The 21,705-nt window shown below is 38.8% G+C and overlaps 1 protein-coding gene across 7 annotated transcripts in view; it reads left to right on the top strand.

Annotated features, from left to right (window-relative positions):
- ATXN2 (ataxin 2) overlaps positions 1–21,705 on the top strand; it is a 50,361-nt gene that overhangs the window by 14,376 nt on the left and 14,280 nt on the right. For 3 of the 7 annotated variants that reach the window (XM_069870933.1, XM_069870934.1, XM_069870932.1), the window contains exons 6-20: positions 3,545–3,669; positions 4,938–5,029; positions 7,773–7,970; positions 8,490–8,668; positions 10,171–10,380; positions 12,401–12,583; positions 14,074–14,262; positions 14,729–14,836; positions 15,738–15,808; positions 16,506–16,813; positions 17,290–17,353; positions 17,470–17,622; positions 18,270–18,330; positions 19,138–19,322; positions 19,925–20,057. In XM_069870933.1, coding sequence (XP_069727034.1) covers positions 3,545–3,669; positions 4,938–5,029; positions 7,773–7,970; positions 8,490–8,668; positions 10,171–10,380; positions 12,401–12,583; positions 14,074–14,262; positions 14,729–14,836; positions 15,738–15,808; positions 16,506–16,813; positions 17,290–17,353; positions 17,470–17,622; positions 18,270–18,330; positions 19,138–19,322; positions 19,925–20,057 — 2,259 coding nt within the window. Of the gene's footprint in view, positions 1–1,480; positions 1,496–3,544; positions 3,670–4,937; positions 5,030–7,772; positions 7,971–8,489; positions 8,669–10,170; positions 10,381–12,400; positions 12,584–14,073; positions 14,263–14,728; positions 14,837–15,737; positions 15,809–16,505; positions 16,814–17,289; positions 17,354–17,469; positions 17,623–18,269; positions 18,337–19,137; positions 19,323–19,924; positions 20,058–21,705 lie in introns of all 7 variants that reach the window. The other 4 variants (XM_069870931.1, XM_069870930.1, XM_069870929.1 and 1 more) reach the window with 3 other exon arrangements.

The following is a 21,705-nucleotide window of genomic DNA, read 5'->3' on the forward strand; positions in this document are numbered from 1 at the left end:
TGATAAGAGGCAGCAGGTAAGGGGGAGGCTGCGCCTATGCAATCAGTATCTTGTATGTTCTTACTCTGCCAGTCGGCACTTGTAGCAGCAGCTTATGTTTTAGTTTTTATTTTATTAATAATCTTTTAAGACAAATATTTTTGTTTTGGAAACAATTATTTCCAGAATTTATTTTTTACATGTGTTCTCAATTTTATTGCTCATTAATTCTGATAAAATCTTGTTTGACATGCTTCATTTTTAATCTTGGTCTCCCATGTGCCTGCCTAGCTGTTTGTTCCAGGAAAATAGTGATCTTGGCCTTGAGGTACCTTTCTGCTACATTTAAACTTTGCCTGGATGCTCATGAGACCCTGTTGTCTGGGTAGAAGCCTGCCTTTGTAGCTTGAATTTCTCCTAACTTTGGATTTTCTTTGACTTGTAGAGGTTAAACTGATGATTAAAAGTGAGACAGAAATTAAGAGCAGTGAAGCTTCCTGTACCCCATGATATGCTGGATTCTACCGGAAACTTAGTATTACATCTGCTCACATCTGCAGCATTCATTAGATATTGGAGTTTTGGGTCTGACCACCCCCCCAGTTCATCTGTATCATTATAATTTTTAACAGCACTCTGCAGAATATTTGTGACTTTTGAAATAAGAAAATTGGTGGCTTGAGTAGATGAGACTTATTAGGCTAGTATTTTGATCCCAGTAGGTAAAATGGCACAGTTGTGTATGGAGTTTGAAGTAATTTAATAAAAACTAAGGAAAAGCCCATATTAAATGAGGAAGATTTACAAGATTTACCTGTGCTGTCATCAGTCCTCCTAACTTATATAATCTTATTGGAGGAGAGTTCCCTTTGCTCCCAGTGAAGCAAATGTCACAGTTTCTTAAGAGAAATAAGCAGCCTCCAACTTGCATTTGATGTGAAATGTCCAGTCTGAGATGGTCAGACACGAAACATTGGGGTTAATGATGTTTGGCACAGAAGCAGCATTAGTTGACCTGGGCGGTGGCAATTTTATCTGTGGGGTATTGAGAAGGTAAAATGCAAGTACCTTAGTTTTCCTTCCCTTTTAAAGGTGCTTTTTAGTTACTACTTAGCTACAGATTGAGGTAGTGCCGTGTTACTATGTAGTTTCAGATTACATTTAAACCTACCTTCTGTTACAGTATATTTTAGAAGCTGTGTGAAGGGAAATGGAGAGATTTTTTTTTTCTTGCAGGTTGGCATAACTTAGAAATCTGTAAGCTTTTGGGAGGGGGTTTTTATGAAGCAAAATGGGGAACTGTACGGGGTTGTAACCTTGCTGAGATTTTACTATGGAAATGATCTTTGCAGGGTGGGAGATGTATTATCAGTTTGAATATGTCTGTGAGAGGGACTGAGAGAGTTTGGCTTTGCCTAAATTCAGCCATATAATGTGACGAAATCCACCTGTATTTGTATCTGATGTCTTCCAATTTTTTCTCTCTCCATATCTGTTGTAGTTCCTTCAGAAACAGGTAACTTTTTTGGCAGTCACTCTGTCTCTGCATCTTGCCTCTCATAATGCTTTTGTTACCATACTCTATAGCAGAAAATTAATATCTTTGCTCGCATATTTATGGCACTATAAAACATGCATGCGTAACTCCACAGGCTCATTTAGAGTATCTTGCAGTTAGTTGGTGACTTATGTTGTCACCCTTGATGTTTACTTATTCTAAATAGTTGAAAATGCAGTGATTGGGAGTTAGCATCATCATGTAGGTAGTACAGCGGTACAGGGGCTATTTCAGAACAGTTTACAGGTCATCCCAGAACATGCCTGCTAAAGGCATCATATTTAGCGATGAGCTAAAATATAATCTCACTTGAAAATGTTAACCTTTGACCACATAGGTACTGCCATGACTGTGGTGGGCAGGCTGGCACCTCGCAAAGGCACTGATGCAGGATTTGGCAGTCTCACACAAGCCCCAACAGTGCTGCGCCTTCTTAGGTGTCTTCCTTTCATTTGGCTTTCTTGTCTTATTTTACTCATTCTTTTGTATTTTAAATGAATGTTTACCTAATGAACTTCTCTTATTCTTTTCATACGTCTTCTGTAATGTTTTGTTTCATACAAGCTTATTAATAATGCTTAATTGCTTACCCGTAGTTCCTCTGGTCTCTGCATATGAGTTGAGTGAGCATATCATGACATAGTGCTGAATATTATTAGACAGAATAAGCACAGTTAACTTTTATGACAGATCTTACCGATATAACATGCAGATGTTCACTGTGAAACTGGATAATACAGGAAGAATAAGCTATATTGGCAATCTCTCTTTAAAGAATCTCCAGTGATTGTTTAAAAACTGGAGCATCAGTGGCCAACTTCATACATTGTGGATTTTTTTTTCGTGGTGGCTTTAAAGTTCGTTTTTCTTAGTAAGATTTCAGACCTTGCCAGTAGATAATCTAAGCCACATTATTCCATATCTGGCACTGCTTGGTGGTTTGATCTCATCTTTTCTAAAGGTCTGAGATGTTTGCTCCTTATTTTATAAATAGAGCGATAATAGGAAATTCTAAATTGAAGGCTTACTTATTTTAGGCTTTATTTATTTATAAGCTTATAACAAGCTTATATTTTAAAGTCTATTCTGCTTAAGTATGGCAGCTCTGAGATGTAGTTGCTTACGAATGTAAAAGCTTGGCTTCCTTGATGAATGGCTTTGTATTTTTTTTTCACAGCACTTTAATATTCTAGTGTTATTCCTTAAGCTTGGCTGGAATGAAACATAAATAAGTGAAAATAAAAGCTCGTGATCTTTATTTTTTTTAATATACGTTTTTAGAATTTTTATAAACAATAGCAGACCCTTAGAGCTTATTTGTTTTCATACATTGTTGAGAACAAGAGGGAGAGAGTTTTGGAATCTGGCTGTGGGATTTGGGTAAGCTGCTGCTTGGAAAAGCTCTTGTAGGAAAGAAGACGTCTCCATTCATGTCACAGTGAACGGATGCACCAGGCTAACGGCTAATTGAGTTACTCTGCAAATGGAGTAGAAGTGTGTATGTGCACATGCTGGTGTGTTGAGGAGTTGTGGAAATAGAAGAAACTCACATATTTAATGGGGAACTTGCGTATTGCCCATTTAGGGAATGGCATTAGGTTGCATTTATGCTTTTTTGATATTTGCATAATTTGTTATTGTGCAGTTGTGTGGGATGCTTGGAAAAGCATATTATACAAGTCTCCAGTGTTCTAGAGAAATGGGATCCTCAGGTAGTCCTTTTTTAGCAAAACCATGTATGGTGGTTGTAAATAATTTTGAAATAAGTGAAAGCAATACGGCCGTTGATTGCTATGTTAGAAGTTAGTCTGTGCTGTCATAGTTAAGTGTGAAGTAGGCACCTTGCTAATGTCTTAGTGACTACAGCTGCTACAGGAGAAGGTCAGTGATGTTTAATGTGCCTGCGATTCAGCTGCATTTGGATGTTCCTCAGCTAAACTAGTGTGTACGTCTTCCTGTACTTAACCAAACTGATTTCACCCCCCATCCCTCCCCGCTCCATTGTAGATGCTTTTACTGATTCAGCCATCAGTGCTAAAGTAAATGGTGAACACAAGGAAAAGGATCTTGAACCATGGGATGGAGGAGAAACCACCGCTACCGAGGAGCTTGAGGCATTAGAGACAGATGTTGTAAGTAATGCTTTTTTTATCATCCCTGACAGTCTGTAGCAAATAAGCTATTTCTGTGGACATGCCTTGCAACAATTCCTTAATTTTAATCTAGTAATGATTAATCTGCTGGCCTACATTATATGGGCGTATGTTCAGTCCTTGCTAGCAGCTGCCACAGTACTTTTTAACAATTTGAATAAGAATAGCTGGATTTCAAATGCCAGTTTTGGCAAATATTGACAAATGGCAGCTGCTGTGGTAAGGGACACGTTCGACTCATGGACGGGCTGAAAGGGAGCTTTTACTAAGGACTCCCAAATTCAGCATTGCTCTGAAGTGATTTACGTTTAATCAGAGCATGCCTGTCTGACTATCACTGCATTTGGAAATGACGGTGCTTAGCTGATCGTCTTATGATGATCGTGCTTAGCTGAATGTCTCTGCGCTACGATAAAGGAAACTGATGAAAGTCTGACCCGTGACTTAATAAGCACAGATACAGTCTCAGTAGATTATGAATTGTTAGATGAAGAGTATGTACTCAAGTGAAGTTTATGTATCATGGCAGTCAACTTTTACTCAACCGTGCATTCTTTTTAGTACGGAATTCAGCCTGCGGTGTGTTAAAGAAAGAAGGTAATGTTACTGATCAAAGGAGAATCCAGTCATGTTACTGGGGGGTGTGTTAACTTTAGGTAGAACAGTTATCTTGTCAATTTGAGTGCATATACTGTACAACAGAGATGTATTAGAATAGTTAATACTGCCAGTGCTTTTATGAAACACTCAAAACATTTATCGTTATGCTTGAGTGCTGTAATAGCAATTGTACTCAAGTGAGGAACTTGTACAGATCAACAGAGGTCCCCTGCCTGTGGTGTGTCTCAGATAATTGTGTTAGTAGTGCACTTGAAAAGTTTCAGTGCTCACCACAGCCAGGGACGTTTCTCACATCCAGAAGTGTCAATCTGCACTTCTTGGAACAGACATTCGTGTGGGAATTGCTTGCTAGCCAGTCACCTTCTAGAGCAGAGTGGGCACGGTATTTAAAAACATAAAACCAGCAGAAGTACGTACGACAAACGAAAAGTGGCATTGAAGGTAAAATTTGTGCGGCTGATAAGCAAAGCTCCATGAAATAAATTGTGGATTTAGCAACTTTATCTGGACAGTGAATTCATAGCCCAGGGAAAAGGGCAAAAGGTCTAACTTTTGCCATCAGCCCTTAATTTTAAGGGAATGTTTTTCCAGTGCCATTTTGAAAAACAAGCATCATTTTCTTCTAGTCTAATGGATGGGATCCCAATGACATGTTTCGTTACAATGAAGAAAATTATGGTGTAGTATCAACTTATGACAGCAGTTTATCTTCTTATACGTAAGTTCCAAAATATTTTGTTATTAGATTTGTATTTGAATGTTCTTCCTTTGTATTTTTAGATAATTTTATGTATTTTCTAAAGTTGTGGCATCAAATAACTAAAAAAGCAATGAATGAATAGCACTTAAGAAACCTTGCCAGTGTTCTGTGAATAGTCAGATTTAGAAATCATTATATATTCCCTTAAATGGGCACAGTTCATTCCCATTGCAACATTTTCTGAATTTAGGCATGCAATAATGCTTACTCCTTACAAAGGCTTGTATGAATAGGGTGGAAAACACCAAACTGTGAAACTGTCTTTACAAAGCTGCTATACCTATAGTTTGTGTTCAACATAGCAGAACGGTTTGACTAAAACCTAATTTCATTGCGACAGTTGAGCTGGTAGGTGTTGGAGTGTTAAACTGCTGCTGATAACAAAGGGAAGGTGTTTACTGTGAGTGACTTCTTAAGCAGACTTGTCCAGATCTAAACTGAATTTTTGGTTACAATAGAATAACGACTTGAATGCAGTAGTAGTATAAAGCCCGCTCTCTGGCTACTTTGGCAGCGTGGACCTGTTCCCAATAGTCTGCAGCTATAATGTTCGCTGCGAAACGAATCACTTGCAGATGTTCACAGCCATTGGGAAATGTGTTTTATGTTTTCTCACTCTTTTAACCCCCAAAGAGTAAACTTATTTTTGAATGTCGAGGAATTGCAGTGAATGTTTAGATTTTTCTGTGCAGTTGGAGCATTTGTCTACAGCTTTGTGGCTCAACAACAATCTTATTTTTACTATTTTGTTAAAATAGACCTGTAACATGGTGATAATCGAAGTGTCTTAATCGGCTTAGAGTTGAATCCTGGCGAAGCTGTTCTTTCATATACTTCACTGCTCTAAGTACTTTTTGTACTTTTGAACTTTAGTTTTCCATCTTTCTGCTTTATGGATATTAATGGAAACAGATTAAAACCATGAAGGTGGCTTAAAATTTAAATTCCATTGCTTCCTAGTCAAGCAATTTGCTTTGCATATCAGTCTGCTAAACCAGGAGACACTTTGCCTGATTTTCCAAGTCTGTGGTGAGCAGCACTGTCACTAAATGCTTCTGTCTGCAACTGAAGGCTTGTAAAGGGTTTATTGTTTGGTTGTTTTCTCCTCCTAGAGCTAAACCTTAGCAGGTATAGTGTTCTCAAACTTGATAAAAGTACGAGTTTGTGTTCTAGTGAGTGTGCTGCATTAGTATGTCCATCAGCTGCTGTACATGCTTCCATCACCAGGGTTCTGAACAGTGTCGTCTTGCCCATCCCCTTTATTTCATCTTTAATGGCCTTTTCCCTGTTAGAAAATGTAAAATCGCTCCTTTGCTTGTTTAGGCTGCCCTCAGTGCTACTGTATACATCACTTCATTTTTTTTTTTTTCAGTCATTTTAAGTAAATGAGGATGTACTGGGTGCTCTCCTTTCTTGTGTGTATACTTAACGCAGGGTGAGGCCAGTGGATTCAGGTTTGCTTGCATTGTGTTCATGTGTATCTTATTTGAACCAAAGCTTTACGCTGCAGGGTAGGATTCTTATTTAATATTCTTACAGTTACCATCGATAAGGCCAGTAGATGCCTCGACTGGCCAAAAACGTGCTTGTGAGTTAAAACTTGAGATGCAGTAGCTGAGAACTGGCCTGGAATTTGGCAAAGCCACTTCTTTTCCTAGTTCTGCCACCAACACTTAAGTAGTCTTGCATATATTATTTCATACTTGGCTTGTATCTCCACCTACTTTCTTTGTTATTCTTTTTTATACTATTCAAAATACGTGCAGTAGCGATTCTGTCATGCCCAGCTTAGCATGGTCCAAACCTCAACTGTGTGCTGGGTTTTTTACATAGTTTATTCTAAAGTAAGGTTGGATGTAACAGCTTTTGGAACCCAAAGTTAGAATCAAGGACAAAGTGCAAAGTTGTTTTATAAAACCTGATACTTCAGCAGAAATTAAAATAGGTAAAATCAAACCCTGTGGGTGGACAGAAGGAAGTGCCAGGTATGATGTCCGTCTCTAGTTACTCTTCCAGTATTTCATTGCTCATGCATTGAATTCTTACTTGGTGGCTATCCTAAGGGAGCTATAAATGATTTTTTGCAATATTTTGCAATTTTCTTGCAATTACCTAATATAGATCCACAAATGAATGGTTTTGCGGTCCTGGGAGCTCATGAATGATTTCTGGTCCTGAACTCTAATGTGTTGTGTTCATATTTTCTGCAGTTCTTAACAAGAAGAGCTGAAATTCTGTGGCTGGTGTTATCAAAGGATTAAGCATGTAACTCTTTAATTTCAGTAGGATTGGGGACTTCTGTGTCTTTTTGGAATGTGTAAATAGCTAAGGAAATTCCAATTTGTTCTCTGACAGTAGCTTCCTATCTAAACAACAGACTAAAGCTTTTTATTACTAACATACTCAGCCGAGTTGGAGCCTCCCATAGCTTTAGGGAGTAGGGATTTTGCAAGGCATATGGAAAAGCTCTGCACTGTGACCTCAGCTCTCTAGGCAGGTAAATGACACTGAATTTGCACATAATATCTAACCAGTCCAGGAATAGTGACACACTTATACTAAAAAGCAGAGCAAGTTTACTGGCTTAAAAGCAAGGGTTTTTTTACTTTGACTTGTTTAGAATTTAGCCATGTAATTTTTATAGCTCCTTTGTGCTTTTGAATGCATTTCAGAAATTCTTTTCTTTTCCATTGTCTTTTAGGGTGCCATTAGAAAGAGATAATTCAGAAGAGTTTTTAAAACGAGAAGCCAGAGCAACTCAATTAGCAGAGGAAATTGAATCAAGTGCCCAATACAAAGCTCGGGTTGCCTTGGAAAATGATGAAAGAACAGAAGAAGAAAAGTATACTGCTGTTCAGAGAAATGCTAATGAACGAGAAGGACATGGTGTAAACACTAGGTACTTGCAAACACTATGAATAGTATTTTTATTTAAATGATGTACATGTTTTTTATACATAGCAATTTACTCATTGAAACTCCTCTTTCAGCAGGGCTGATTAGGTTAGGAACCTTATGTAAACAATCGGGTGCTGATTTTGGCACTCATGCTAACTTGAACACCTCTGCCTGGCCCTGTAGTATCTCTGTAGCAAAGCAGACTTCCCCACTGTGGTATGTCATTGTGGTGAATTCATACCAGATTACAGGAAAGGGCAGCGGTTTTGATATGTCATGGAGAATTTCAGGCCTTAGTACTAAATCATTCACTGTTTATGGACTCAGAGAAAGTGGACCCTGTGGTCAGCATCAAAAGCCAGTTCAGGAGGTGAATGTTAGGTGAACATCTGATAGTATTTAGAATTGTCCTTTAGCTTGATTTGAGAAAGATAGACGTTATCAGCGAAGCGCTTGATCAGATACTTTTCATTGCCTTTCAGTTCTGCCTTAACACTGATAGAAATTTGCTGTGTTTCAGAGAAAATAAATACATTCCACCTGGACAGAGGAATAGAGATGTCCTGTCCTGGGGAAGTGGAAGACAAAACTCACCAAGGATGGGCCAGTCTGGATCAGGCCCACCAATTTCAAGGTCTGGATCCCATACTTCAGAATTCAGTCCTAACTCTGGAGCAGATCAAAGAGTAGTTAACGGAGGCAAGTATCTGAAGTCTAAATGAATACACCTTATAAAATTGCAATCAATTATCTAATTACATTGAACGTGCATATGGTGTGGTCTTAGGATAAGCTAGGTTAGCATTCATCACTTAACACAGAGGTTGCTATTTGGATTTGGATTTAACTTAACTTAAAATGGAACGTGTATTTAACTGCACTATGTGTAGCTTTGTGGAGCGGAAGTATCACTCGTTTTCCTTCAAACACCTTTGTCTTAGGTGATGGTGCAGTATGCGGTTTTAAAGATTAAAAAATGCTTTACGTGTTACTACTGCTGAGATCTGTGTGAGGAGTAGCAATGCTGACACCTAGTGAAAGGGAGGTGGCAGCTGGAGAAACAATCCCTCTTCCTTTCTGGTGCATCGATCAATTCTGTTTCCTATTAAAAAGAGCAAAGCACCCCACTGATTTCACAATGATGTGGGAAGAAAAATTGTTGGGAAAGTAAGAGAAGTGTTAGGGGAAAAGGAATCAAAAGCCTTCTCTCCAAATAGCTATTTGAGTATTTTCTGCTATACGCATTGGTTATATTTATAAACAGACATCACTAGGCACTGTATAGCAGGAACTGGTGTTTCATAAACTGAACACCACTTTTTGAGATGGATTTCAGCAGCAGCCTGACCTCAAGGCACTATTTTTACGCGTTAAAGATGCTGTTGTATGAGATCGCTGTGAATAAATGAAAAGTATATAATACTCAAGTACTGCTATCTGGAGAGGAGGTCTGAGAAACATCTAAAGGTAAGTGAGGCTTCCTTTGCAAATAGGGTCAGCTGTATAAAGGATGTACAACCGAGTCTTGCCCAAACAACTCTAACCTTGAGATTTGTTCCTAGTATTTGTGGTTTCTATCATCATATTGCTCTGCTGAATGAACATCATATACCTAAAACATTCAAAATGGCTTCTGAATTAAATTTTTTGTTTTGGAAACAAATGAACCCCATATCCTAGATTAAAATACTACATTAATACTTTAGATAACTGATAAAGGCATAAACATCAGGATTCAGACACTGAACACCGCTGTTTTTTGTAAAGATACAGTTCCTAGAATTGCTATTGCTCATCATTTGGTTTGGAAGTAGCAGTTTGTATAGTCGATACTCTGTGAATCGCTGTTTGAGAACCTCTGGTAGCTGTTTAAGGACCTCGTCAAGTGATGCGTACTGTAGAACGTGTATATGATAGGCTAACAGATCAAACTTTACTGTCTATTCCTTAGTAGTATTTGTAGATCCTAATTAACCCTTTGGGGAGTTTGTGACATTCGGATGCTCAATTTGACCCGAAGTGGAGGAAATACCCTTGTAGAGACTATTTTATTGGTTGCAGAAATAAACTAATCTATCCCCAAAGGGTTAAACATGAAAAATCATTTTGTCATATTTTTACTTTTTTTTTTTCTGTTGACCTTTTTCCCCATAATTTTTCTTTAGTTTTTATACTTTCCTTCATATCATTTGTTCTGTCAGGTGTTCCCTGGCCATCGCCTTGCCCATCTCCTTCCTCTCGCCCACCTTCTCGCTACCAGTCAGGTCCCAACTCTCTTCCACCTCGGGCAGCCACCCCTACACGGCCGCCCTCCAGGCCCCCCTCGCGGCCCTCCAGGCCCCCGTCTCACCCCTCTGCTCATGGTTCTCCAGCTCCTGTCTCTACTATGCCTAAACGCATGTCTTCAGAAGGTACAATACCACGATTTGTTCATGTTTTTGTTTGTCTTTGTTTAACTCCTTTGTGAGTTTAATTACAAAATTGTTTTTCCTCTTCATTACTTAACCTATAATTTGTGTTTAACTTTAGTTTACCAGACTATTTCTATTAACCTTTTTTATTTGAAGAACTTTACAAAAACAAAATAAAGCTGTGAAATTTCCCAAATTGGTATGAAATAAACTCAGCTTTGTAAACGCTGCTCAGTGTCTTAACCAACAGCAACATGCAGGGCCCGATAACTTCGGAGGGCATTTTTAGGAATATAAATTTATATAAAATATCAAACATTTTAATACAATAGTTCCACAAAAAGCAGTTTCAAATTTTACAAGAGGTAATTCAATGATATAGTTAAAAAACCCAATAACAATAATCAAAATTCTGTATTTAGTGAAGTGCACTGTGGGATAGGGTAAGATAAGCTGCTTTGAGGGTGAATCTATAGAAAACTAGATCTGTTTGCACTGAGGCGGAACAGTAAGTCAGGTCCCTGGCAGTCAGTAATAAGGAGAGAAGGGCCAACCCAGGAGTCCTCGGTAACAGTAGGCAGAGGTTTCTGAACTTGAATATTTCTCCTCTGTGGGGACAGTAAGGAACACATTTTTAAATTACTGAAGTGCATTTAAAACCCAGCCCGCGCACCGCAGTCTAGAAAGTCTGGAGAAATGGAAACCGGTTATAATAAACTCATTATGAACTTGCAGTCTGTGCTGTAGCTCACTCCCTGAGAGAGGGGACAGTAACCCTGTTCTGCAGCTTGCCTGATAAATGTGTGAGATGGTCCAAAACCAGAAAGTGGATGGTGGTAGGCGTGTCTATACAGCATCCTGCTGTCAATTCATCAATGTCAGCTTTTTTTTTATGTAGTGAGATACTGAGAATCCACATGCAGATTCGGTTTAGCACTTGTGATTGATTTGTCAGGCATGCAGTGAACTGTGGCTTACTGCAACCTTTAATTGCTTCTACCAGAAGGGTTTGCTGGAAAGTCTGTATTCTTAAAAATACTTGCCGGTCTATAATTTGGATGAAGTGTGCTTTAGATTCATGGTTAAAATAGAGGCTGACATTTAAAGATTTATGTAATCAGGAGAGGTACTTGATATTTTAGAACCTTAGCTGAAACCAGAAAGCCATTATCTGAACTTGTCTCTGTTATTGACCTACATTAAAAATGTACTATAATCAGCCAGATTCTCCTGTCCATACAGAGTTTTTCCTTTTGAGGTATCAACATATGGATCTGATCTTGTATAGAAAATGTTTGTTAGGATGTAGGAACTACATTGCTGCTTAGACTTGAACATAATTATTCTGTGGCATCCGTTTAAAGCTGTTCAGAATTACTGTATTCACATATGCCTTTAGCATCTGGTGTTAAACATGCATGACTTGAACCTTGGGATAACAATCACTTGTTTAGTTGCAATTTTGCTGACTTGTAAATGAATTGTGACCTGCTGCAGGCCATTCAGCCTGGGTGCAGGACTCTGCTGAAGTTCCCCAAGAGCATTGGTCAGCCAGTGGCCACTACTCTGTAAATAAGTTTGGTCTCAATGTCCACTTGACAAAAGCGATGGAAGTTTTTTTTTCTTTCCTGGAAAATGTTTGATAGCCTGAAACTGTGCTTATCCAGAGGGAGCTGGGCCACTGACCTTCTTGGTTTGTCTTGCAGTAAGCAATATTGAGTACTTGGATTCAAATATTTTAAATCCAGGACTTGCATACCTGTTTCAAGTCTGGTAAAGCTTCTGAATATCAATGATGGTGAGCTATCATAGCAAGGTGACGAGTGTGTTGGTAGTCTGGCTGGACCAATGGCTTGGCCTTTTTAGTGTCGTGGATCCCCGGTTCTAGTCAATGTCAGTGTAAATTGCTTGACTCTATTACTGCCTTATTGAGAATGATTAGATTAAATCTAGTTGTATGTTTGGGTACTCCTAGTGATGGATGTTAAGCACTTATTATGTGGGGTCTTCTTTTTCTCAGGGCCTCCACGGATGTCTCCTAAGGCACAACGGCACCCTCGAGGTCACAGAGTCTCTACTGGTAGGGGTACAATTTCAAGTGGCTTAGAATTTGTATCTCATAATGCACCAGGGGAAGCATCTACTACTGCAGTGGCACGAGGCAGCCCTTCAGGTGGGACGTGGTCATCAGTTGTCAGTGGGGGTAGGTAAAGCTTGGCTTATTGCAGATGGCTTGCCAGGGGTACTTTAGAGTGTGACTGCTAAGCAGAATACTGCATTGCTAGACAATCCAGGCTCTGAATAAACATTGGTCTGCTAACTTAGCTTGTTTAGGTGAAGTGGGAGAAAGGTGTTTCCAGATAGCTTAGTAAAATAACTGGTGAGTCTTAACTGCAGAGAGATGAAGTCAGATGGTGTATGAGGAGAAAGGAAGGAAAAATATGGGGATTAGTTATTGAAAGAAGTAATTTTCAGGAAAGTTGTTGGAGAGAAGGAAGGTTATATACATTCTCTTGTGTTGCTGAATTTGGTTAATGGCAGCATAACTGGGTTGTCGTTAACAAACAAAGGAGGCGTTTGGGTAGAGGAAGGTTGGTGCTAGAAGATTAAATGATACTCAGGTTGAGTTGGATGTATTTTTCCTTGAAAAACGATACAGGATTTAAGTGGTTGTTTTGTGTTTAAGTACTGTAGTAGCAGATATAGTCAGTGTCTCTCCTTTTTTGAATCAGTTAACATATTTTTTAATACTTGACTTCAAATTTAAAACTCAGTCTTGTGACACAGGCCCTGGTCTGGAGCTTTTGTAGTTGGGATCGTGTTCTAGTGAGTTGTCAGCAGCTGGCCCTTCGATTCAAGATTGCAATTAGAGTCTGAAGGCAATTTAGAGTCTGATACTTTTTAGCAGCGCCAGGATTCTAGAGGAGTGGGAATGCATTTTCCAGAAAGAAGGTATGGATTAGACACCCATAGACCTGTTGCCTTGTGGAAAAGATTTAAGGTCTTCTGTCCTGGCATTATCTCCAGTTCATCTTCCCTCCCCACCCCCCACTTCATATATTTTTAACATGTCAGTAGGACTGTTAAATGACTGACCACTCTTTCTCCTCTCTCACTTGAAGTTAATGTATAACATAAAGCAACCTATCTAGCCACAGTGGGATGAGCAGGAAGTACAACTTAGTATTTAAAGAACAACTTTACCTGCCCCTTTAACATAGTGACACAAATATCCATCAAATGATCTTCATTCAATAGGATATGTTGTTTTTTTTTCAGCTGGCAAACCTCCAAAAGAGGACGCTGTAAAATGGATGTGTTTTTCAGCCCTTTAAAAAATGTTTTACATCTGTTTATATGGAGACCTGACCACCCTTTCTGTTCTACCTGAAACTGTGTTAATGTGAGCTGTTGTAGTCGTATTGCTTGGGGGCTGGGAAGCATATTGCAGTTCTGTGGTGGGACTACAGGGCAGTGATACAGATTAGGGGACAAACTGCAGAAAAATCGCACCACTTATTTGAAATGCTGCATTATAAAGAACTAGGAGATGTACCTGAAAGGTAAACAGGTTTTCAATTACTATATATGCTCAGTATTGTAAAGCATGCTTTTAGTTATTTTAACACTAAGTAAACTTCTGAGCAGGTGAGGAAGCTTGTCCTATAACTATTTTTTCCTGTTTGTTTCTAGTTCCTAGATTATCCCCTAAAACACACAGGCCTAGGTCTCCAAGGCAGAGCAGCACTCCCACGGGACCAGCTCTGCCTTCTCCTCAGCCTGGTGCTATTCCCACTGAATCTGTTGCCATGCCTGTTCCAGCTGCCTCCCCTACACCTGCCAGCCCTGCATCCAACCGAGCAGTTACCCCTTCCAGTGAAGGTGAGTTACCCTTGCTAGCTTGCAAATACTTCCTTTCACTAACGCTTGACAATGAATATGTCTGCAGAGGAGTAGAGCTGCTTTCTAAATGATGGGAAAACTTCTGATGCGTTTAATTCTACTGTGCAGTGAATTTCCCCTTTTCTCATGATGCAACCTTTAAACTGAGGTTGAGGAGAGACTTTTTGATAAGTCTGTATGCTTAATTTCTTCTTAACCTAGTTAAGGTATAATGAGAAGTGCGTGTTTGACTTGGAACTTTTTCATTTGGCTTAAAGACAGTAGGGTGGGGAAGCAGAAAAGATAACCCTCCAGGCCCTAACTAGGTGGCAGAAAAATTGTAACTGAGGGGTTTTCTTTTGTAAGCTAAACATGGTTAAATCTCTCTTCTGTTTCTATTTTGCCATCTCTCTTTGGTCAATTTGAGTTGTGTATAAGAAAATAACTACTGCAATTTCTTTTGTAGCTAAAGATACTAGGCTTCAGGACCAGAGGCAAAATTCTGCAGCTGGAAACAAGGAGAATATAAAGCCAAGCGAGACTTCTCCTAGTTTTCCTAAACCTGAAAGCAAAGGTTTGTATCAAAAGCTTTCATGTATTCCTGAATAATGTGGGTATTCCAAGCATTAAACCTGCTGTATTGACAGCTTCAGTTAGCATTTTAAGAAACAAGTTGGAGACAGCCTCGTTTGGGTGTTGTACAGCAAAAATTTGGTCATGCAATTGTGAATTGGCCGACCTGCAGTTTTAAATGTTGTTCTTGACTTACTTAATCAACACTAAGTTACCCATGTGAATGGTACGATTCCTTTTCATTTGTGGGTTTTTTTTCTTTTTATTCTCTCTTTTTTTCTCCTTTTTTTTTTTACTCTTGTCTCGTTTTCCTGCTCACCAAGCTGTCTGGACTGAATGAGTGTTTCTTCTTAGACCTGTGCTCACAGTGCTGAGCATCGTGGTCAGCATAGCAACTGTACTTAGTCCTGTTATGCCTTATATTAGGCTTTCTCAGTTTGGCAGCATTGTTTGTTCATTCAGTCTTCAAAAAACCTTTTTGTGTTGTTGAACTTAGAACTGTAGAATCATTTAGATAAGAAAAGACCTTTAAAACCTTAAACCTAACCTTCATCAGTGTTTAACCTTTACTTGCTATGTCTTAAAACACTGGTGTGTTGTGTGAGGGTTTTGTTGCCTGCTGCTTTGTATTCAGCTGAGTTCTGCAGTCCCTGCACCTCAGGGCTTCTCTCTTGGTGTGATGCATTAGAACTAGAGTTATGTAATGCCATGGCTTTACAGAGTATTGTTATTGTGCCCGTGCACGTAGTTCATGGAATCGTATCGAATTATGAAGTGATATCACTGTATTTCATTTTCAGATAGGCAAACATTGCTTTTTTTGCAGAGTTATAAATGTGGAGGCATTGTGTATAAAACTTGTATTAGAGATGCTTGGACAATGTTGGTCTTGTATTTGGCAGGTGTATCTCCAGTTGTTTCAGAACATAGAAAACAGATTGATGATTTAAAGAAATTTAAGAATGACTTTAGGGTAAGTTTCTCTGTGTGGTTATTTCATGGTGTCGTGGTTCTTACGTGTATCCAGATTTTTTTACTGAATTAAATACACTGCATGTGTTAGCCCAAGTAGTAATGACCTGTTTAATTTATGAAAATATCTATAAGAATTCATGCTAAATACTATGAAATCAATGACTCTTGCTGGTACAATTGCCTAATACATGCAAATGTGCATATTGACTGTAAACTGAGAGTAGTACTAGAAATCTGTTTGATCGTTAGGTACAAATAATTACCGCATTTGCATGCCATATGGAAGAGCTGTTTTAAAATTAAAGGGCTTTGCTGAGGAAAATTGAAGGTGGATTCATATTATGTGTTTCGTGGTTGTAATGGTTTATTAAATCAGGTTAGCTTTTCAAGTGTTACTGTTAAATCACACAGGCGGATGAGTCCAGAGGGCTGTCTTAAGCTTTCCTGTCACTCCCTAATCAACATATAGGTCAGTTGAGTTGCTGAATAGCTTCTTTCACAGTGTAGGCTTAAAATGTTGTCAATGTTCATAGATTCCTTTAGTAGTAGAAATGGAAATGTATGTTTTAAAAGGTCATTTCCAGATGATTGAGGCCTATGGGACTGTATTTTACTCTATGGATGTGATAGCATTAGATTGTCTCTCCCAGGTTTTGTATATCAATTTACTGAATGTATTCTTGGGTTTTTTTCAGTTACAGTCCAGTTCCTCTTCAGATGCAGTGGATCAGCTGCTGAACAAAACCCGAGAAGGTGAAAAATCAAGAGATGTAGTTAAAGAAAAGACAGAATCAGCCCCTAAAGAATCTATCGTAGAAACTGGCAGTAATACTAACTCTAACAGTGGCAGTAGCAAACCTAATAGTCCAAGTATTTCTCCTTCAATAAGTAATAGTTCTGAGCAAAAGCGAGGGCCTGAGGTAACTTCACAAGGTGTACAGACATCTGGGCCTGGAAGTAAACAAGATAAAGAGGATAAAGAGGAGAAGAAAGATACTTCTGAGTGAGTAATTATGCCTTTTAGAATAACCACATCTGTTCTTAGCATTTACCCATTTGTAGAAAAAGCTGTTGTGAATGTGTAATATCTTACTGTTTATTTGGCAATAGAAGTTCTCTCTGTTACATGGGGAAAACTAACAAGTGAGGTGACTGTGCTGAAAGCCATCTTGTGAGTCAGTGGTAGAGCTGCATTGAGAGCTCTGGTCCTGCTGATGTCTAATCTATATCTAAATGCTCATTTAAATGTTTTCCTGGCTTGTGGGAGCTGTAGTAACAGCAGGAAAACTTTTTTATGGACAAGTACAGCAAGAGTACTGTCAGTAAGAGTGGCTTTTTGCATGCTGTGTGTTGTTTGAGTTCTCAAAAATCTGACTCAGATGGAAATGAGGTATTTGATCTCTGAAATTTTTAATTGTTAGGTCTGATACAATTGTAAAAGAACAAAACTGAACACAATTTTTTGTTCTTTATGTTTAGGCAAGTTAGAAAATCAACACTTAATCCTAATGCAAAAGAATTCAACCCTCGATCTTTTGCTCAGGTGAGTTATTTGATACTGTTTAACATTGTTTTTGAATACATGTTTATCAGCAAACTTTTAATGTGGCAGATAGTCAAGCTAACCTTGCCATATGCATTGCTGAACTCTATTTGTAGCCGAAACCTTCTACTACACCAACGTCCCCTCGTCCACAAGCTCAACCTAGCCCCTCCATGGTGGGTCATCAGCAGCCAACCCCAGTGTACACTCAACCTGTTTGTTTTGCACCCAATATGATGTACCCGGTTCCAGTGAGTCCAGGCGTGCAGGTAAAGTGCAGCACGTGCTGCAGACTTGTTAATACTTCTCAGGTGATTTATCAGCAAGTTGAGGAGGCTTAGGAGGTCTAAGTTACAGCAGTGAAATTATACAGCTTGTGTTACTGTTGTAAATGTGGGCACAGTTATGTTGTTGTTAAGTTTTAGCTATGTAAATACTCACCTTTCCTAGCGGTCCCTCAAACTAGATGTTCTAATAATCTCAAATGCTTGTAAGTTCCAGCAGCTTTTGCATTTATGGTTAAACCATGTAGTCTACCTCCCCAGTTCCCCAAGCATAGTATTATGCTCTTAAGTTTGAAGCAACTGTTTCGTGGTCCTTGGCTTCCAGCTGTGTCCCACTAGTTTCTGGTCATTGTTGGGATTACTAGGGTCTCAAATCTAACTGTTATAAAGCTGTCTGATTTAATACATGGCTTGAAGTAGCAGTGGTATCGTTACTTAACTGTTCTTTGCAGATCACGTGGTCTTAGTTGTTTGTATATGCAGACTTAATCGCAGTGATCCCAGAAAATACCAAAGTTCACTAAACCATGTAACTTGGAGTAAAACACATCCAAACTGAGTGGGGCTCCCACCCAGACACACGCTCGTGTTTTAAAGGAATGTCATAGCTTCAACTCCTCCTTCTGTTTCAGCCTTTGTATCCTATTCCCATGACGCCCATGCCGGTGAACCAAGCCAAGACATATAGAGCAGGTAAAGGTGAGAATAATACTGCCTGTTTGGTTCTTCGTCTGCATGCAGCATGAATAAATTACAAATGCTTATGTATTTTCTAATCCAAGTTAATTTGTTTTCAGTTGATACTTCCTTGTATTCAAAATAGCATTGAAAATAAGTGGAAGTACTAATGCGTTCTAGATAAACTAATTCAGCCAGAACATAAGTTTGAGTAATGGGGAGTTGCTTGGTTTGGAATCTGTTGTCTTTGTTACTTGGAATATTAGGCTAAGCTGATCATCTTCTGTATTTCATCAACATTATGGGTTTGTTTAGAGGGAACAGAGTTTAAAAGATGCGAATACCTCAGATTGCAGCTGCATGGAGACCTTTGCTCTCCTCAGCCGTGAGCACAAGTAATTGTAACAGACTCAGCTTTCCAGTTGATGGAGCAGTTGCTGAGTAGTTCCCTTAGAGCGTGAATTAAGCTTTTTTGTAAGGGTCAGGATCAAATTTGATTCATGTAGATATCTTAATATAACTTTTTTCTTCCATTACCAATTCTTGTCAGTCCTTCCCCCCGCTCCACCTTTCTTCCTTCACAAAAAAGCAGGGCTGGGTTCATGGCTGTATATATAGCTCAAAGACCATGACGAAAATTAAATATTTCTTGGACGAACCTTTTTTTGTGCTGTTCCTTTTTGATAGTGCTCTGATATGTGGTTAAAGGTGAGGAGCGAGGATATTCTACTTGGTGACAGTGACATTGTAATGTAAAACCTTTCAGGAGGATCGTCGTTCTTGGTCCTTTGTTTCTAATGTGAGGCACTCTTTTCTTTGCAGTACCAAATATGCCACAGCAACGGCAAGACCAACATCATCAGAGCACCATGATGCATCCTGCCTCAGCAGCAGGCCCTCCAATTGTAGCTACGCCACCTGCTTATTCAGCACAATATGTTGCATATAGTCCCCAGCAGTTTCCTAATCAGCCTCTTGTGCAGCATGTGCCACACTACCAGTCTCAGGTAAGAGTCCTTTTAGTGTACATGGCAAGTCAAAACCAAAGTAATTAAGTGGCTTGGTCCTAAATACCCTCTTGTCTTTAGTCCTGAAAAGTCACTTTGAACAGTGTCTGTGTGCTGGAACATACTTGGCAGTGTTGTAGTGTGCTTCAAAGCCTAAAACAAATCTTAAGGTCAGTTTAGACGTTGGCATTTAATACTGCTATTACCTTTTTAGCTCTTCAGAGAACTCCTTTTAGTTCATGGCCAGGACATCTAGTAATGTGTTCTAAAAATAAACCATTCAATGTACTCCTTTTGCTTCAAAGGCTATTAAATATACATATATAATTGGTTAAGTAAATAATTACATACATAAGCTTACTGCATTACTGGAGTGGCAGAAATTAGATATGCCAATGTTTTTTGTTAGTTTATAACCCACTGCAGAAAACATCCTGAAATTTTCATCAACAATTGGGATAACTGTGATAGTATGAAGTCTGCTCTGCATCTTAGTAAGGCCAAGCTGTTACTGAGTTGCGTAATGATTGCTTAGCTGACACTTATATTCTTTGTAATAGTCCTCAATTAACTGTGTCTTTTCTTATTTCTGTTGAATGCAGCATCCTCATGTTTATAGCCCTGTAATACAGGGCAACGCTAGAATGATGGCACCACCAACACATGCACAGCCTGGTTTAGTATCTTCTTCTGCAACACAGTATGGTGCGCATGAACAGACGCATGCTATGTATGGTAGGAAACGTTTTGTGTTATATGTAACTTTTTAAGTCCTTATGTTGTGCAGGGATGTATTTAATCTGAAGCTTCAAACATGGGTAGCATTCAGAATACACCAGTAAGTGTGGTTTATGTTTGATAAGATGATGAGCAGAGCATTGAAAACTGAGCCACCTGGTAAAAATGAAAACTCAAGTATGCTGATTTCAGTAGGATGCCAGTGACCAAGATGAAATTTCAAGCTGGGAGCTGCTAAAGAATATCTACTGAAAGAAGTTCGTTCAAGTTCTCTTGATGCTTTTGACACAACATCCCTTGATTGTTTCATGGTTATAATTAGGACTTGTTTTATTGCAAGGCTATGACCTCAGTTTCAAACTTGACTTTAGTTCTGACAACTAGTGAAATGCTGTCTTTATGATACTACTAGCATTATTAACAGTATCAACACTGCTGTTTAAGCAAAATAGAACACGTTTTGCTTATCCTACTTTTTAAAGTAAGTCAAGAATAAGCATATGAAACAGCTCATGTATTGCTCTGACTTTGGCAATTGGTCTCCAGCTCTCTGAGGGGCATATTTCACTTACAGTCTGAAAATGTGTGAAAACTTTGTTACAAAGTAAAATGTGAAAGAATTTCTAAAGCATTATAAATGTATGATAAAGCAATGCCCAATTTGGAGTCAAAACCTCGCTGCAAAACGTGCTGTTGAAAGAGGTAGAATCAAGGGTTGCTGGAAGGCTGGGAAATTGTCGTAAAATGTCAAACCAGCAGATGGTCTCCTGAAAACATTGCATTTCAATACCTGTTATAGCATCTGAGGAAGACTTTTATTGGGTCACGTATATTATTGACTTAGATTCTAATAAAAAATTTTCTGTACCTTTAGACATCTTTGTATGTTTTCCAGTGCTTAGTTTTACACTGCTGCTTAATGGAAGTCAATGATGTGTCATGAAAACTTACAAGGCTAAGAATCTGAAATTTAGTGTGAAATTAATTATGATTTTAAAAGTCTGTGTCCTACCCATCTGAACACATCCTGTCAGGTCTCTGAGGTGGTATGGTAACATAGCTAAGAAACAAAATAATAGAGTGAAACCTTTTTTGACACTTGGAGAAAGAACATTTCGGCTCATTTGTGCTGAACCTGAAATGGAAGTTACTTATAGAGATTAAGTCTCTCTCTCACAGATCCTTGCTAATTGTATTACTTTGATCTTTTCAACTCTTGTGCTTGAGGTGTCCATGTAAACAGATCTTCTGTTTGCTTTTTCATTAGATTAAATAGAATTCCGATAAAGTGAATGATCAAAGGCTTTCAGACCTTTACTGGTGAAAACTCTCCTCTCAAAACCTAATTAAAATAAAACCAAACACGAGATAACCTGAGATTTGATTCAAAATGGTTGCATGTGACTTCCTAGCAATTTTCCATTGTGCACCATCCTTATCTTCTGTAACTAGTGGGTTCTACAGCATTGAAGTGCAAGCCTGTTCCCTTGGTTGGCTTTGATCAGATGTTTGTGTATTTTTTTACTGATATTCTAACTGACAATTGTTAGATCTCATTTTGTGTTGGGTTTGCAGCTTGTCTGTTTTAGGTACGTGCCTACCTACCAGTGCAAACAACTAAGTTGGGTCAAACGAGACTTTTTTT

Source organism: Phaenicophaeus curvirostris, chromosome 17 (genome assembly GCF_032191515.1).
Source record: "Phaenicophaeus curvirostris isolate KB17595 chromosome 17, BPBGC_Pcur_1.0, whole genome shotgun sequence".
Classification (NCBI taxonomy): Eukaryota; Metazoa; Chordata; class Aves; order Cuculiformes; family Cuculidae; genus Phaenicophaeus; species Phaenicophaeus curvirostris.